This window comes from Zeugodacus cucurbitae, chromosome 4, assembly GCF_028554725.1.
Source record: "Zeugodacus cucurbitae isolate PBARC_wt_2022May chromosome 4, idZeuCucr1.2, whole genome shotgun sequence".
Classification (NCBI taxonomy): domain Eukaryota; kingdom Metazoa; phylum Arthropoda; class Insecta; order Diptera; family Tephritidae; genus Zeugodacus; species Zeugodacus cucurbitae.
In genome coordinates, this window is record NC_071669.1 from 62701149 (window position 1) to 62718819 (window position 17671).

Below are 17671 nucleotides of genomic sequence, written 5' to 3' on the forward strand. Positions count from 1 at the left end.
AAGAAAGTTGGGAAACCCAGACAATTCAGGACATTTTTATATCGAACTGATTTCGCTTAGCATTTGATATTAGTTTAACTTAATCAAACTCCTTGTAACACTGACATGATATTAGGGTATAGGAACATATGAAAAATGTTAAAGCTTTTGAAACAATGTATTGAACAGGTATTTTAGTTTTGATTAAAATTTTAGAAAAGGAAAGTGAAAATATGAATCAATAATTCTCTTAGCTAGTAATCTTATATCATCTCAAAATATAAAGTCATTGAAATTATTTGTGAAGAATTAAGTTTAAAAGCTTTTATAGCACTATAACATTCCTAATGTGTCTAGTGTCACTATCTTACCTGATCTGGAGAACAGCTGATTTAGCTACGCGTCGTTTTTCTACATGAGATGACCTTTTTCTAGAGTAATGTATGGCTTAACTCAGAACTTCTATGTTCTATTGTTTTAGAACTCTATTGTTCTCGCCATAATTGACTTAAGAAAAATAGACTTTTTACTTTCACTTCGGTTGCTATAATCCTTTTTCCTAACCTTGATTTTCTGACAACGCATTCGACGTTAGTTTGACATCATCAAACTCTTTGGAGCAGAGACGTGACTCTTAGCATATAAATACGAAATCGTTCAAAGCGAAAGTCATCAGTCATTTTTAGACATCCGCACAGAATATCTCTAGAAATTCTTCTTTACTTCGTATATTCATCACATTCTAAATAATAGTCCACAATGGCCCAACATCTGAATTCAAGCTTCTCCATCCGAAATTTGTTGGCAGGTCCTGATGGCACCAATCCAGCGCTGACACCACCACCATCCGATGGGTCTTTATCGCCCAATACCTCTATGTCGTCGAACGAAGAGAATCATGGAAGTCGACCGAACTTGACTTATAGTGCGTTGGTGACAATGGCGATACGAAGCAGTCATGAAGGCAAACTTACGTTGAATGCAATACAAAATTGGATCAGTGATAAATTTCCTTTTTACCGAAAGGATGAGCAAGGCTGGCAGAACCAAATACGACAGACGCTAAGCACGAATTCATACTTCCTTAAAGTGCCAAGAGCTTTGGACGACCCTGTACGTGGAAACTATTGGGCGTTGAGTTCTGAATTACCAGCAGTTCGTACGGCCAGTGTGGGAAATGGAAGTGCGATCGCATTGATAAATGGTGTACCACATCCTCAGGCTCCAAATGCGGTTTACTTCCCCATGCTCCACGAGGTACAAGGAGCCCATCAGACTCAATTAGTGCAGGCGCTACATGAGCAGCATGCTTGTTATCAGTATCACCTCCAACAAACGCAACTATTGCGGCAACAATTGTTCATATTGCAACAAAAACAGGCTCAGCAGCACTATCGGGACGTATACCAGAAACTAATGTTCCATCAACAACAAGTCGAATTTCTGACTTCGCAGCAAATATCCGCATAAGATATTATATTTATATTAAGTAGTTCACACTATATATGACATTATCTTATATAGACATTCGTTAGTTGGTAAGAGAGAGTGACTTATGAAAGCTAGTATTGTGATATCGAAAATATTTTCGGTTAAAAAAAAGTTAAATAAAAATAGATGAAAAATAAAAAAGAAATTGTTCATTAATAACCTTATGTTCTTGAAACGGGAATAGGAAAGCCTTGATTGAAATAGATGCCTTGAAAGCAAATATGCATCAGAGAAGAAATAGAAGAATATTAACAAAAACGAATATGAATGGGTAAATATAAAAAATAAGTAACTAAGTAATAAGTAATGTTGTTGATTCATCCATCTGTTGTCAATCGGTCAGTCCAGATTATTATCGATGAAAATCTATCATGTTCAAGACTACATCTTAAAAAATTGTACAAAAGGAAGAATAAATATTAATATAAACATGCAAAATGTTGCAAAGATAGTCTAATATTTTTGTTCACCTGACGGTTGTTCCAAAACTAAACGAGTTATATATTGGGTGATATACACCAAAGTGATCATGGTCACAAGTAGAGTTAAATGAAATTTGGTACACGTGTTTCTTGGCACCCCAAAGCGGCCCTTTGCCACGTTGACAAAATGACGGTAACCGAAAACCTATAAAGAGCAAAAATAAAGCCATAAAGAAATTTATGAAGTAAAATTTGGTGCAAAGGATAACACTAGAGAAGGGTATATTTGGATGAAATTATTTTGGGAATGTAGGCGGGCCCCCTATTTAGTTCATTTTATATATATAACAGACTGCAAAAGTTATATCAACTAAACTTTCTGGATTTAATTACTTAGGCTATTCAATGTGCAGCATGAATATTGACGAAGTCGGAGAATAACCAAGACAACTACTAAACGTGCTTTAATTTAATAAAGATAAACACCAGACATCCAAAATTTTATGGTAAATATTGTATATAAGGGCTGCTTAACAACCACTATGCTTTCCATATAACAAAATTTTGAATTCTTAAGAACTTCAACGAAGATATGTCGGCGCTACTCCGTGCCGAAAATCAGGCGAAATCAGGTCAATACTTCCTCTGGCTCCATATACTTTACATATTTTAAATGGTTAGCCTCCATTTATTCAATATATGAACATAAAGGGTTACTCAAGAGGAATGTTGCGATTTTCAAATTGATTGAAAATATTTCTTAAACAATATTTGTGATCTACTTGCCGGTATTTAAAGTAATTGAATTCTCATCGAAAACTCATTAAGGAGTCTAACGGTATTGGTCTTAATGATCAGGTCCAGACATATAATTACTTCTTTAAATAGTAAAATATCAAAAAATAGACTTAATGTAATAAATATAAAAACAGGAGCGATCAATATATGTAAGGACGGATCAAACTAATAGCTCCACCAAGCGTGTTGTGTGGCCGTTCAAAGTTTGTCGCGAATTTTTGAATCCTTTGTTTATGTCTAAATTATAAATTGATTAAATCCAGGATTTATGGGCAATAGGATTGGACTTGCCTAAGTGATTCGTTTGACACCAAAAATAATGATTTGTCCCTATAGTACTGAATGTCTTCGAACCGTCTGGCATTAAACTAGATTTATTGTTGACGGATTTATTTTATATTAAGTCGAAGAAACTCAAATAGCGGAACTGAAGCTAATAGGCTTCTAAAAGATGCTTAGTTTTACAATTTTCAAAATATTCGAACTGCACTGCTATGGATAATTGTAGATTTAATGGCAACTAGATGACGTCATTCGCATAGGATCAGATTCCCCGGATAAAAATTAGTTCACTAAAAAATTAACTAAAAATTAATTAACTAAAAAATGTTAAAACCATTTAAGACATGCCTCTTTTAATTGAAACAAGCACCAGTTTGAATCCAGCAAATGCTAATTTATTTAAAAATGCAAAATTTATAATATAAATAGTGACGTATGAATCACTTACAGATTGAATTGATCTACAATATTTTGCTTAACTACTAGTACATCTCACGAATACGGTTCAGACATGGGGTAATGTGTGGCAGACAAGAAAGCGCACTGTTGTTGATGGAATGTCATCTTCCTATAGATCTCTTCACACTGTTGCTGATATTGCTGTTGTTGTAGAGTGACCAATTGTTGTTGCAACAGTTTCGTTTGTTGCTGGTGATGCAAGAACCATTCGTGCTGTTCTTGCAGCGCATGTTTCATCATAATTTGTTGTGTCCGCTCAATTTCTTGTGGTGTTGGAAAATATATAGCCGTTGGCATTTGTGGATGTGACACCCCCTGCGCCATTGCGTGATTGACGTTATATTTGGATTCAAATGCGTTTGTGACGACTTGTGCTTGTCCAGGTGACGCACTCTTCTTGATAGACTCAACTTCTGGGTTCACGGTCCAGTAATTTCCGCGTCCCGGATCGCTTGGCGGACGTGGTATCTTCATGAAACAGGAATTTGTAGTGAGCGTATGACGAATCTGGCACTGCCAGCCGCGTTGATCTTTTCGATAGTACGGAAAATTGTCCATGATCCATTGTTGGATGCAACTCAATGTTAGTTTCTGCTCCGGGCTGCTCCGTATGGCCATCGTCACCAACGCGGAGTAGGTGTAATTGGGTCGTATGTCGGTTTGCATCGGTAAGGGTAATTCCTTATTGTCTTCGCCGTTCGACAGAATGCTGCGTATGGAAAAGTTCGACTCGAATATTGGTGACATTTTATTTTACAAGTAGATGACCTGTGGACGTGAAGCGAAGTATGACCCTTGCAGATGTTTGTGCTGAAGAAGTGAGCTTGTTTTTGAGTGTGTTGTATGAGACGTAAACGCTTTCTGCTGACGAAACCTTTCGAATCTTGGGTATTTATATGATCGAAGTTAGGGAGTCACTGTGACTCAATATTCGATGTACTTTGGTTGAGAGTTATTGAGTTTTTTGTTTTAAAGTCAAGTGAATACAAAAAGCAAATCATAAAATCAAGGTTAAATCAAGGGTTATAATCTGGTAAACCAGTAATTATATCAGCAATATAGTGATGTTGAATTTAAACCAAGGTCAGGAGATAAAACTGACATTCATAAGAAATGTCTAGTGTCCTTTAGGTTCTTTTGTTAAAATAACTAAAGAAAATATGTTCGAAAAAATGAGATCAGTTTTTTTTTCAGAAAAGGATTATATGGAACACGCAGATGTGGCAAGCATCTATCGGCTACCTGAGCTCTTGAGCTGCTTCGGTAAGCTTTGACTTTCTTTATGTAACAGTCGTGTCAGTTTCATACCCGCTTGCATCGCTTCACCATTAAAAAAGTTAGAGGCTTAAAGAACAATAGATTCTTCGCTGACCTTGATCACATTTTTTTCCTGCGTTGACTTTTTGGCGTAATTGCTAGCTTTGAGAACAATTGTTCTCTTTCATGATCTTTATTTCGTGACTTAGGGTTATTTCGTGTCATGGGTTAAAAGAATCTATGAAGTTACAGCGATGCATATCGGCTTTCAAGCAGGATCATGGACTTTAAAACTGACCTTTGTGGCATGTACAGTTTTTCTTTGTTTCAAAACATCTTATGGAGATGGTGAAGCCATGTCATGACTTCTAGTCGCTAGGAGAAAATTATGTTCGATGCATCTAAAGAGAGCAAGCTACAGAAGTGTTCCAAAAATTAGTTTGTGGCCGTGTAAAATGTTCTTCAAGGTAAGAAAGGGAAAATATGCATCAATAATTCTCTTGGATAATAATCTTATATCATCTCAAAATATAAAGTCATTGAAATATGAATTTTTACCTTTATTTCTTTTTATGTCTTTTTTGTGTGAAAAATTAAGTCTTTAAAGTTATTATAGTTTGATCCTCTATTACACTCTCAGCTTAACGCGAATTTCCCCTATGTTCAAGCCAGTGTCACTCTCTTACCTGCCACATCTGCAGAACAGCTGATATTGCTACGCGTCATTTTTCTACCTGAGATTACCTTTTTTTCCTGAGTACTGTGTAGATTATCTCAGAGCTTCTATGTTCTATTGTTTTAGAACTCTATTGTTCTCGCCATAATTGACTTAAGAACAATAGACTTTTTAACTTCTATATCACTTTCGCGTGCTATAATCCTTTTTCCTAACCTTGATTTTCTGACAACGCATTCAACGTTAGTTTGACATCATCAAACTCTTTGGAGCAGAGACGTGACCATAAGCATATAAATACGAAATCGTTCAGAGCGAAAGTCATCAGTCATTTTTAGACATCCGTACAGAATAGCACTTGAAATTCTACTTTACTTCGTACAAACTTCACACTCTCAACAATCATCCACAATGGCCCAAAATCTGGAATCCAACTTCTCCATCAGAAATTTGTTGGCAGGCCCAGATGGGTCTCTATCGCCCAACATTTCCATGTCGTCGAATGAAGATAATAATGGAAGTCGCCCGAACTTGACTTATAGTGCGTTGGTGACAATGGCGATACGAAGCAGTCCTGAAGGCAAACTGACGTTGAATGCAATACAAAATTGGATCAGTGATAACTCTCCCTTTTACCGAAAGGATGAGCAAGGCTGGCAGAGCCAGATCAGACAGACACTAAGCACGAACTCATGCTTCCTTAAGGTGCCACGTGCTTTGGACGACCCAGGGCGTGGAAACTATTGGGCGTTGAGTTCTGAATTACCAGCTGTTGGTACTGTCGGTGTGGGAAATGGAAGTGCGATAGGAGCATTGGTAAATGGTGTACCGCATCCTCAGGCTCCGAATGCGGTTTACTTCCCCACGCCACACGAGGTTCAAGAAGCTCATCAGACCCAGTTAATGCAGGCGCTACATGAGCAGCATGCTTGGTATCAGTACCACCTCCAACAGACGCAACTACTACAGCAACAACTTGTAGTTCTGCAACAACAACAGGTGCAGCAGCATTACCAGGAAGCATATCAAAAGCTTGCCTTCCACCAACAGCAAATAGCCTTTCTAATGGCCCCGCAAACACCAATTTAAGTGGTATTATTACTCTTGGGAGATATTCCGGTAGAGGATAACTGATTTTATGTGATGTAATTAGAGAATAGTTGAACATATATGTAAAGTATTATTTAATTTACAAATTAGAAATAGTATATTAAAATGAAAAATAAATTTATTTATTTAATTTACAAAAATGTAAGTGACGTATATTCTGTCAGCACATTTCGCTTTTCGCTTTCATTATTTCTCAAGAGGTCTCTCTCTTCCTTGCTATTTTTATGGTGAAAAATGGTGCTTGGGGCATTGATTAGCGAAGTTATATATATTTGCTACAGTTGTACCGAACTTTCAGTTCTCTTAAACGTAGACCAAATATCCTGTTTGGACTATGAGAAAGGCGCGGTTAGGTCTACAGGGTTTTTATATTTGTAATTTGTAGGCAACATTGGTTGAAAGTAGCAAAAAAAGCTCCTCTTGTCGTAAATATCGAGTTAAGAACACACACTTACACTCGTCATTATATATATATATATATATATTTGATTATAAAATTAACTTAAGATAAAAACACACATATTGTAAATCTCAAACTGCAACTCATGCCACGGATGCACCATGTGGTATGAGCGACGTCAAAATATTGCTGAATTTTATTATACGGCGCTCAGGGACTAAGTTTGAAAAACACAACTCAAAGCATCAGTGTTATAACTACTCTTCCTTGGTCCTCTACTCTTGCAAAATGGTTCCATTACACCGCAACTAATATGTCCAATCCATGTTAAGAATATTGAACACCATAGTAACTACGAGTCTATTGAACGTCATGTAATGACTTTCAATAATGATGAATCGTGTTCTTTGGTGATAAGAATAGTAGCTATGAGACAGTCCTGCGGTTCATAAGCCATAATCATAAGGTATTTGCATTTTGTAAAATAACTTGTAATATATAGAAAAGCGGTTTGCTTTTGATAAAAGACCAGTTTTCGATAAACCACTTGGAATTTTGTTGAACCCGTTGTACTTCGAGCGGCGTGGTTAGGAAAGTAGCATTATGAGCCTGACGATGTGGTAGACCAGTGCTTCAATGCTCCAATCGAATTTGCATTTCCCACACGGGCAGTACCAACATCTAGTAACTCAGAGCTCAAAGCCCAATAGTACTACCACCAATACAATAAACGTGGATTTGGGCCAACTTCCATGATAATCTTCTTCTTCAATTTTTTTTATTCATATCCTAAAAGTCACTTCTCTGTTTCAAGCTAATGTCGAATGTTTTGTCGGAAAATCAAGGTCTGAAAAAGGATTATAGCTTCGTAAATGATATAAAAGAAGTTAAAGTCTATTGTTCTTAAATCAATTATGGTGAGAACAATGGAGTTTGAAAACAATAGAACATAGAAGCTCTGAGTTAAGCCATACATTACTCTGGAAAAAAGGTCATCTCAGGTAGGAAAGTGATGCGTAGCAATATGAGCTGTTCTGTAGCACTTCCAGGTAAACGAGTGACACTGACTTGATAATGGGGATGTCTGGGGTAATTTAAGAATGGTTAATGCCATTAAATTAAATTAATTCTTCATAAAAAATTTCAATGACGTAAAATTAAACTTGGGGTAACATTAATATTTCTACAAACATCTATGTTGAGCTAAATAAATAATATAATTGTCAAGCAAGAAAATTATTAACGATATCTCGACTTTCATATTCTAAAATCGACAACTCGATATATTGATAGCATAGACAATGAAATATATTTTTCTGAGGAACTGCTTTAGCTTTGCATTTGTCTTTTACCTATGGCAAGAGCAGCATTTACGATTGAGACATATTGTTTAAAACTATTGTTGTGTGATCTATACTCTTAGCGGATTGTAGACTAAGGAAAAAAGACCCTTTGAGATTTAATGCCTCAAAAAACCTATAACTGTGTGACCTTGGGTATATAATATTTTGAAGCAATCCTTAAATTTGTTGCTGACCCTTACTATATGATCACACTTTCGAAAAAAGTTTGACTCAGTAAAACTCTTTATAACACCGACATGACGTTTGGAATATAAAAACAGCCATACGTTATTTCTTTTGCTTTGGTTCAGAATGCTATGGATTTACGAGAATGGCTCCATATTAAGGATCCAGTTTGTCCATTCGCAATGTACCTTTCTGTAACTTAAACATGATTTATTTCACTTTTGCAAGGTCTTCTGTTCTCAATTTTTGATCTTTTTAAGAGTAAATTGTGTCTTTAGTGATTTTGAAAAATAGCTTAGGTTAGCGATATCTGGTGGGGTGTCTTCGCAGAGGCCATTAGCAGTAGTCATAATTTAGGATATGAGCGCTTAACGCAAATTTCTAAAGCTTAGGTGGCCTCTTCTAGTCCATTATAGTGTTTTAAGGGTTTATAGCACCGCACAAGAGATGATCGATCGTTTCCCTGGTGCCAGCTTTTGACATTTCCTCCAATATAATATGGCATATTCCCCTTTTATTTATGTTTTTTCTCTATATTGTAAAAATTATCGATTTGATTTATTTGCAATAACTTCATTTAGTCTATGTTCTAAGTAGGCTTCTTCTCTTTCATTTATATTCTTCAATAACTCTCTATTGCGGTGAATTCTTAAAGTAAAAAAAAAAAAATAATTAAAAAATATTTTGTATAGAAGTTCGATTAATGGAAAGAAAATTTGTAAAAAATTTGACTTCCATCGCCATTTCAAGCGTTCGATTTATGGAGATCTTCGAGTTATAGAAGTTCGACTGTATCTTTCAAAAAACATTCACGTTTTAAATTCACATTTTGCAGTTTATTATCTAAAATTTTTTTATAATATATATTACATAACTTAATCTATTTCTTTTTGGTATTAACATATCTTCAAATAATATATGGGAATCTAATTCATTTTCCTGCATCTGCAGTAAAAACTACTTAAACTGGTGCTTGCTGGGCCGTTAAAAACGCTATTTGCTGTTGGTGGAAGGCAAGCTTTTGATATGCTTCCTGATAATGCTGCTGCATCTGTTGTTGTTGCAGAACTACAAGTTGTTGCTGTAGTAGTTGCGTCTGTTGCAGGTGGTACTGATACCAAGCATGCTGCTCATGTAGCGCCTGCATTAACTGGGTCTGATGAGCTCCTTGAACCTCGTGTGGCGTGGGGAAGTAAACCGCATTCGGAGCCTGAGGATGCGGTACACCATTTACCAATGCTCCTATCGCACTTCCATTTCCCACACCGACAGTACCAACAGCTGGTAATTCAGAACTCAACGCCCAATAGTTTCCACGCCCTGGGTCGTCTAAAGCACGTGGCACCTTAAGGAAGCATGCATTCGTGCTTAGCGTCTGCCTTATTTGGTTCTGCCAGCCTTGCTCATCCTTCCTGTAATAAGGGAAGTTCTCACTGATCCAACTTTGTATTGTATTCAACGTCAGTTTGCCTTCAGGACTGCTTCGTATCGCCATTGTCACCAACGCACTATAAGTCAAGTTCGGGCGACTTCCATTATTATCTTCGTTCGACGACATGGAGGTATTGGGCGATAAAGACCCATCGGATGGTGGTGGTGTCAGCGCTGGATTGGTACCATCAGGACCTGCCAACAAATTTCTGATGGAGAAGTTGGATTCCAGATTTTGGGCCATTGTGGATGATTGTTGAGAGTGTGAAGTTTATACGAAGTAAAGTAGAATTTCAAGTGCTATTCTGTACGGATATCTAAAAATGACTGAAGACTTTCGTTCTGAACGATTTCGTATTTATATGCTTATGGTCACGTCTCTGCTCCAAAGAGTTTGATGATGTCAAACTAACGTTGAATGCGTTGTCAGAAAATCAAGGTTAGGAAAAAGGATTATAGCAGCCGAAGTAAAAGTAAAAAGTCTATTGTTCTTAAGTCAATTATGGCGAGAACAATAGAGATATAAAACAATAGAACATAGAAGCTCTGAGATAATCTACTCAGTACTCTGGAAAAAGGTCATCTCAGGTAGAAAAGTGACGCGTAGCAATATCAGCTGTTCTGCAGATGTGGCAGGTAAGAGAGTGACACTGGCTTGAACATAGGGGAAATTCGCGTTAAGCTGAGAGTGTAATAGAGGATCAAACTATAATAACTTTAAAGACTTAATTTTTCACACAAAAAAGACATAAAAAGAAATAAAGGTTAAAATTCATATTTCAATGACTTTATATTTTGAGGTGATATAAGATTATTATCCAAGAGAATTATTGATGCATATTTTCCCTTTCTTACCTTGAAGAACATTTTACACGGCCACAAACTAATTTTTGGAACACTTCTGTAGCTTGCTCTCTTTAGATGCATCGAACATAATTTTCTCCAAGCGACTAGAAGTCATGACATGGCTTCACCATCTCCATAAGATGTTTTGAAACAAAGAAAAACTGTACATGCCACAAAGGTCAGTTTTAAAGTCCATGATCCTGCTTGAAAGCCGATATACATCGCTGTAACTTCATAGATTTTTTAACCCATGATGCTAAGTCACGAAATAAAGATCAGGAAAGAGAACAATTGTTCTCAAAGCTAGCAATTACGGCAAAAAGTCAAGGCAGGAAAACAATGTGATCAAGGTCAGCGAAGAATCTATTGTTCTTTAAGCCTCTAACTTTTTTAATGGTGAAGCGATGTAAGCAGGTATGAAACTGACACAACTGTTACATAATGAAAGTTAAGCTTACCGAAGCAGATCAAGAGCTCAGGTAGTCCGTAGATGCTTACCACATGTGCATGTTCCATATAATCCCTTTCGTGGAAAGCATTTTACTTTTCAAAGCGTTGCTTTCATTACTTATTGTTGTTGTATTGTTTAATTGTATTGTTTAAAAACTGATCTCATTTTTTCGTTAATTTTTTCTTTAGTTCTTTTAGCAAAAGAACCTAGAGGACAGTAGACATTTCTTACGAATGTTAGTTCTATCTCCTGTCCTTGGTTGGTTTAAATTCTACATCGCTGTATTGCTGATATAATTACTGGTGTACCAGATTATAACCCTTGATTTAACCTTGATTTTATGATTTGCTTTTTCTATTCACTTGACTTTAAAACAAAAAACTCAATAACTCTCAACCAAAGTACATCGAATATTGAGTCACAGTGACTCTCTAACTTCGATCATATAAATACCCAAGATTCGAAAGGTTTCGTCAGCAGAAAGCGTTTACGTCTCATACAACACACTCAAAAACAAGCTCACTTCTTCAGCACAAACATCTGCAAGGGTCATACTTCGCTTCACGTCCACAGGTCATCTACTTGTAAAATAAAATGTCACCAATATTCGAGTCGAACTTTTCCATACGCAGCATTCTGTCGAACGGCGAAGACAATAAGGAATTACCCTTACCGATGCAAACCGACATACGACCCAATTACACCTACTCCGCGTTGGTGACGATGGCCATACGAAGCAGCCCGGAGCAGAAACTGACATTGAGTTGCATCCAACAGTGGATCATGGACAATTTTCCGTACTATCGAAAAGATCAACGCGGCTGGCAGTGCCAGATTCGTCATACGCTCACTACATATTCCTGTTTCATGAAGATATCACGTTTACCAAGCGATCCGGGACGCGGAAATTACTGGACCATGAACCCAGAAGTTGAGTCTATCAAGAAGAGTGCCTCACCTGGACAAGCGCAAGTCGTCACAAACGCATTTGAATCGAAATATAACGTTAATCAAGCAATGGCACAGGGAGTACCACATCCACAAATGCCAACGGCTAGATATTTTCCAACTCCACAAGAAATTGAGCGGACGCAACAAATGATGATGGAACATGCGCTGCAAGAACAGCACGAATGGTTCTTGCATCACCAGCAACAAACGAAACTGTTGCAACAACAATTGGTCACTCTACAACAACAGCAATATCAGCAACAGTGTGAAGAGATCTATAGGAAGATGACATTCCATCAACAACAGTGCGCTTTTTTGTCTGCCTCACAGTACCCCGTGTCGGGACCGAGCTCGTGTGATTTACTAGAAGTTAAGCAAGAGATTGTAGATCAATTCAATCTGTAAATGATTCATACGTCACTATTTATATTATACAATTTTACATAAAGAAATAAATTATTATTTGATGAATTAAAAGTGGTGCTCCTTTCAATGAAGATGATCATGCCTAAAAGGGGTTCCAAACTTGTTTTTTGAATGGACCTGATAATTAAGATCAATACATTTTATTCCGTGAGAGTTATTCATAAGTTTTTGTTGAGAATTCAATTAATTTTAATGCCGGCAAGTAGACCTCGAGATATCATTTCTCCAAAATTCTCACAAGTATCGTTTAAGAATTCAATCAATTTAAAAATCGAAATATTCCTCTTAAGTAACCCTTCATGGTTAAGGGTTACTGAATTGAGATAGGTTAACCAAATGTTTGTTTAAAGTATATGAGGTGTATGGGGCCAGAGGAAGTATTGACCTGATTTTGCAAAATTTTCTGCACGGAGGCGATCCGTTAAAAGACATATCTCCCTTGAAGTCCATCAGGATATCTCAGAGAGTTACCGATATTTGCCGTAAAAAATTGGTCACTAGCACTGAGGTCCTCATGTTCGATATGAGTGGTCTTGAAAAGTTTTAGTCGGACTTTTGTGATTTTTGGAGAAACGATATCACACTAGAAATGCAGTATTTGTGCAAAGTTTTGTTCCGATTTCTTCACTGGTGCTTAATTTATAAATTTACTAGCTGGCCCAGCTGAGAAGTTTCTTCCGCGTTAGAGGCAATAAATGAGGAGCTTTTTGGTTTTATTGAGTTTATTATAAACTTTCAAGGTTTGGCGTTTTCATTTGTTAAGGGGTTATATACGGTTAGGATTTTCAAAAAATATTTTTTTTTTGCCTTTTCTTAATATATATATATATATCTGAGTATACACACACCAAATTTCAAGTCGATCCTAAGAATATTTTCGAAGTTATAGACACATTAGTGCAGGCGCGCCGACTACATGTAAAGTGCTTACAAAACTTTAAACTCGTTTTTCTCGAAACGGTGTTCTCAAAGTCGGTGAGCCAAATTTCTCAGAAACGGCTGAACCGATCGGTCGAAATTTTTACACAAGCTTCTTACCTATATTTTTTAGTAATTAATTGAAGGATTTCCCCATCCGATGAAAATTTCTTATTTTTATAAACAATTAAAGACCCGAATTTTAGTCGAAAATAGAACCTTTTGCTTTGAGTAGCCGCCATTTGGTCAAAAATTTTTTTTGCTAATTCCTTCGATCAACCTCTAGATTATTTATTATATTAATGAAATTTATTTGGTTTTTGCATTTTAGATGATCCAGTCCAGAGATATCATGCTCACCGCAAGAGGCATTTTTTTGCGGACCTCTGCAAAATTGGCAATATCAGCGTTCACGATAATTATTTTTGGCAATAAAAAATATGTGAATATAGTTTAAGGTTGTCATAATATACCTGCCAAGTTTCAAATCAATAAACCAAATGGTTTGCTTAGAAAAATTTATTAAAAAATGCCTTTTTTCGACCTCCTAACTGTATATAATCCCTTAATATTTATAGCGAATGCAAGACGACTCGGAAATTTAAGTCGTTTAAACTCAAACGTCAGATTGGTAGGTCCAATGCAAGTCTATGCGCCATTGTGCATTCGTTCTATATGATTTTCATGATTTTCGACACTTTAAAGATGTTAACTCTTTTAGTCTTGAATGAGCCGTACGCAATCATTTGCCCAATGTGCCCTCTATTCTAGAAGAAGCAACTGCAACCACAATGTTGGATCTCGCACGAACAGTGGCTAAAACTAATGGGGCTAAAACTAATGGCATTAAGAATATGTTTTCAGTTCTACCAGGGACATCCAGAAAATATAAACCATCATCGAAGATGACATGCTACGAAACTTTTTGTTCTGAGAGAGCTCTGTCAAAATCCACATTTTTATAACATTGGACAATGATGCCACTACCGAAAAAATTAGATTAGCCATTTTAGAAATCACTTTTGGGAATTTTACATTTTAGACATTATTTTTAAATGCTCTTTTCTTTCCAGTAGGCCTATATCATATAAAGGGTGATTTTTTAAGAGCTTGATAACTTTTTAAAAAAAAAAAACGCAAAATCTCATCGGTTCTTTATTTGAAACGTTAGATTGGTTCATGACATTTACTTTTTGAAGATAATTTCATTTAAATGTTGACCGCGGCTGCGTCTTAGGTGGTCCATTCGGAAAGTCCAATTTTGGGCAACTTTTTCGAGCATTTCGGCCGGAATAGCCCGAATTTCTTCGGAAATGTTGTCTTCCAAAGCTGGAATAGTTGCTGGCTTATTTCTGTAGACTTTAGACTTGACGTAGCCCCACAAAAAATAGTCTAAAGGCGTTAAATCGCATGATCTTGGTGGCCAACTTACGGGTCCATTTCTTGAGATGAATTGTTCTCCGAAGTTTTCCCTCAAAATGGCCATAGAATCGCGAGCTGTGTGGCATGTAGCGCCATCTTGTTGAAACCACATGTCAACCAAGTTCAGTTCTTCCATTTTTGGCAACAAAAAGTTTGTTAGCATCGAACGATAGCGATCGCCATTCACCGTAACGTTGCGTCCAACAGCATCTTTGAAAAAATACGGTCCAATGATTCCACCAGCGTACAAACCACACCAAACAGTGCATTTTTCGGGATGCATGGGCAGTTCTTGAACGGCTTCTGGTTGCTCTTCACCCCAAATGCGGCAATTTTGCTTATTTACGTAGCCATTCAACCAGAAATGAGCCTCATCGCTGAACAAAATTTGTCGATAAAAAAGCGGATTTCACATTTCGAACCGAACACTGATTTTGGTAATAAAATTCAATGATTTGCAAGCGTTGCTCGTTAGTAAGTCTATTCATGATGAAATGTCAAAGCATACTGAGCATCTTTCTCTTTGACACCATGTCTGAAATCCCACGTGATCTGTCAAATACTAATGCATGAAAATCCTAACCTCAAAAAAATCACCCGTTATATACTACCTTAGATATACTTATATACTAAGTATATATAAGTAAGAAGATAAAAACATGATTTTTTATACATTCATGCAACAAAATATATTAATTTATTAACATAAAATATATATTAAATACAAATAGATGTGATTTATAACAAAGAATAGAAAAAATTATTAAGATCAATACAGAATTAAAGGATTTCGCTTTATGGTGCCAAGAAACACGTGTGCCAAATTTCATTAAGATATCTCAATTTCTGGCGAACGGACGGATAAACAAATATTCGGCGACATGTTGCATGTTTATAATAATATTTTTTTTCATTTTGTACAAATTTTTAAGATGTAGTCTTGAACATAATAGATTTTCAACGAAAATAATCTGGACTGACCGATTGACAACATATGGATGAATCAACAACATTACTTATTACTTAGTTACTTATTTTTTATAGTTACCCATTCATATTCGGTTTTGTTAATATTCTTCTATTTCCTCTCTGATGCATATTTGCTTTCAAGCTATCTATTTCAATCAAGGCTTCCCTATTCCCGTTTCAAGAACATAAGGTTATTAATGAACAATTTCTTTTTTTATTTTTCATCTATTTCTATTTAATTTTTTTTTTAACCGAAAATATTTTCGATATCACAATACTGGCTTTCATAAGTCACTCTATCTTACCAACTAACGAATGTCTATATAAGATAATGTCATATATAGTGTGAACTACTTAATATAAATATAATATCTTATGTGGATATTTGCTGCGAAGTCAGAAACTCGACTTGTTGTTGATGGAACATTAGTTTCTGGTATACGTCCCGATAGTGCTGCTGAGCCTGTTGTTGTTGCAATATGAACAATTGTTGCCGCAATAGTTGCGTTTGTTGGAGGTGATACTGATAACAAGCATGCTGCTCATGTAGCGCCTGTACTAATTGAGTCTGATGGACTCCTTGTACCTCGTGGAGCATGGGGAAGTAAACCGCATTTGGAGCCTGAGGATGTGGTACACCATTTATCAATGCTCCGATAGCACATCCATTTCCCACACCGACAGTACGAACTGCTGGTAATTCAGAACTCAACGCCCAATAGTTTCCACGTCCAGGGTCTTCCAACGCTCTTGGCACCTTAAGGAAGCATGAATTCGTGCTTAGCGTCTGCCGTATTTGGTTCTGCCAGCCTTGCTCATCCTTTTGGTAAAAGGGAAAGTTATCACTGATCCAATTTTGTATTGCATTCAACGTCAGTTTGCCTTCAGGACTGCTTCGTATCGCCATTGTCACCAACGCACTATAAGTCAAGTTCGGGCGACTTCCATTATTATCTTCATGCGACGACATGGAAATGTTGGGCGATAGAGACCCATCGGATGGTGGTGGTGTCAGCGCTGGGTTGGTGCCATCTGGTCCTGCCAACAAATTTCTGATGGAGAAGTTGGATTCCAGGTTTTGGGCCATTGTGGATGACTGTTTAGAGTGTGCAGTGTATACGAAGTAAAGTAATATTTCAAGTGATACTCTCTGCGGATGTCTAAAATGACTGATGACTTTCGCTTTGAACGATTTCGTATTTATATGCTAAGAGTCACCAACGTCGAATGCGTTGTCAGAAAATCAAGGTCAGAAAAAGGGATTATATTTGTCGTAACCGATATAAAATAAGTCAAAAACTCGATTGTTCTTAGGTCAATTAAGGCTAGAACAATAGAGTTTTAAAACAATAGAACATAGAAGCTCTGAAATAATCTACACATTACTCTGCAAAAAAGGTAGAAAAGTGATGCGTAGCAATATCAGCTGTTCTGCAGAACTGACAGGTGAGAGAGTGACACTTTAACATAGCGGATGTTCGGGAATACTTGGGTGACAAAGAGATTGAGTATGACAAGAATTTATTCATAAATTAAATGCTAAATATAGTTTCCAAACGTACTGTTGTTGTAAATTTTCTGTAATACAGAATACTCTATGTGTATTTTCGTCTTAAATTTGTGAGAAAATATTGTTCACAAGGGCAGTTATAATATATTACAACAACATATAAACATTTCAAAATCTGTTTCGACAATCTCGGTTACAAATGTTAATCACGATCAATATAAATGACAAATATTATTTTTAAGTAATACATTACATTTTTGTTATTACATCAATATGTTCACTGTGATCTGTTGCTGAAATTCTTAAGTTTTATGGATTGGAATATGTTAAGTCTTACAGTGGCT

At 36.4% G+C, this 17671-nt stretch overlaps 6 protein-coding genes across 6 annotated transcripts; 3 read left to right on the forward strand and 3 right to left on the reverse strand.

The window, feature by feature from the left end:
• Positions 1-738: 738 nt before the first annotated feature.
• On the forward strand, positions 739-1449 carry LOC128921698 (forkhead box protein I3-like). The gene has a single exon (XM_054229862.1). The coding sequence runs from the start codon at positions 739-741 to the stop codon at positions 1447-1449; it is 711 nt and encodes a 236-aa protein (XP_054085837.1).
• Positions 1450-3464: 2015 nt separating this feature from the next.
• LOC128921699 (forkhead box protein I3-like) lies at positions 3465-4178 on the reverse strand. Its single transcript, XM_054229863.1, has one exon. The coding sequence runs from the start codon at positions 4176-4178 to the stop codon at positions 3465-3467; it is 714 nt and encodes a 237-aa protein (XP_054085838.1).
• A 1597-nt stretch (positions 4179-5775) lies between these two features.
• Positions 5776-6453, forward strand: LOC128921700 (forkhead box protein I3-like). The gene has a single exon (XM_054229864.1). It carries the CDS (start codon positions 5776-5778, stop codon positions 6451-6453), a length of 678 nt encoding a protein of 225 aa, XP_054085839.1.
• Positions 6454-9364: 2911 nt separating this feature from the next.
• Positions 9365-10078, reverse strand: LOC128921701 (forkhead box protein I3-like). The gene has a single exon (XM_054229865.1). The coding sequence runs from the start codon at positions 10076-10078 to the stop codon at positions 9365-9367; it is 714 nt and encodes a 237-aa protein (XP_054085840.1).
• A 1647-nt stretch (positions 10079-11725) lies between these two features.
• On the forward strand, positions 11726-12487 carry LOC128921702 (forkhead box protein I1-like). The gene has a single exon (XM_054229866.1). It carries the CDS (start codon positions 11726-11728, stop codon positions 12485-12487), a length of 762 nt encoding a protein of 253 aa, XP_054085841.1.
• Positions 12488-16190: 3703 nt separating this feature from the next.
• Positions 16191-16904, reverse strand: LOC128921703 (forkhead box protein L2-like). The gene has a single exon (XM_054229867.1). It carries the CDS (start codon positions 16902-16904, stop codon positions 16191-16193), a length of 714 nt encoding a protein of 237 aa, XP_054085842.1.
• Positions 16905-17671: the final 767 nt, after the last annotated feature.

Coding starts and splice junctions, on each gene's coding strand:
- LOC128921699 (XM_054229863.1), bottom strand. CDS start 4,178: ATGTCACCAATATTCGAGTCGAACTTTTCCATACGCAGCATTCTGTCG.
- LOC128921703 (XM_054229867.1), bottom strand. CDS start 16,904: ATGGCCCAAAACCTGGAATCCAACTTCTCCATCAGAAATTTGTTGGCA.
- LOC128921700 (XM_054229864.1), top strand. CDS start 5,776: ATGGCCCAAAATCTGGAATCCAACTTCTCCATCAGAAATTTGTTGGCA.
- LOC128921702 (XM_054229866.1), top strand. CDS start 11,726: ATGTCACCAATATTCGAGTCGAACTTTTCCATACGCAGCATTCTGTCG.
- LOC128921698 (XM_054229862.1), top strand. CDS start 739: ATGGCCCAACATCTGAATTCAAGCTTCTCCATCCGAAATTTGTTGGCA.
- LOC128921701 (XM_054229865.1), bottom strand. CDS start 10,078: ATGGCCCAAAATCTGGAATCCAACTTCTCCATCAGAAATTTGTTGGCA.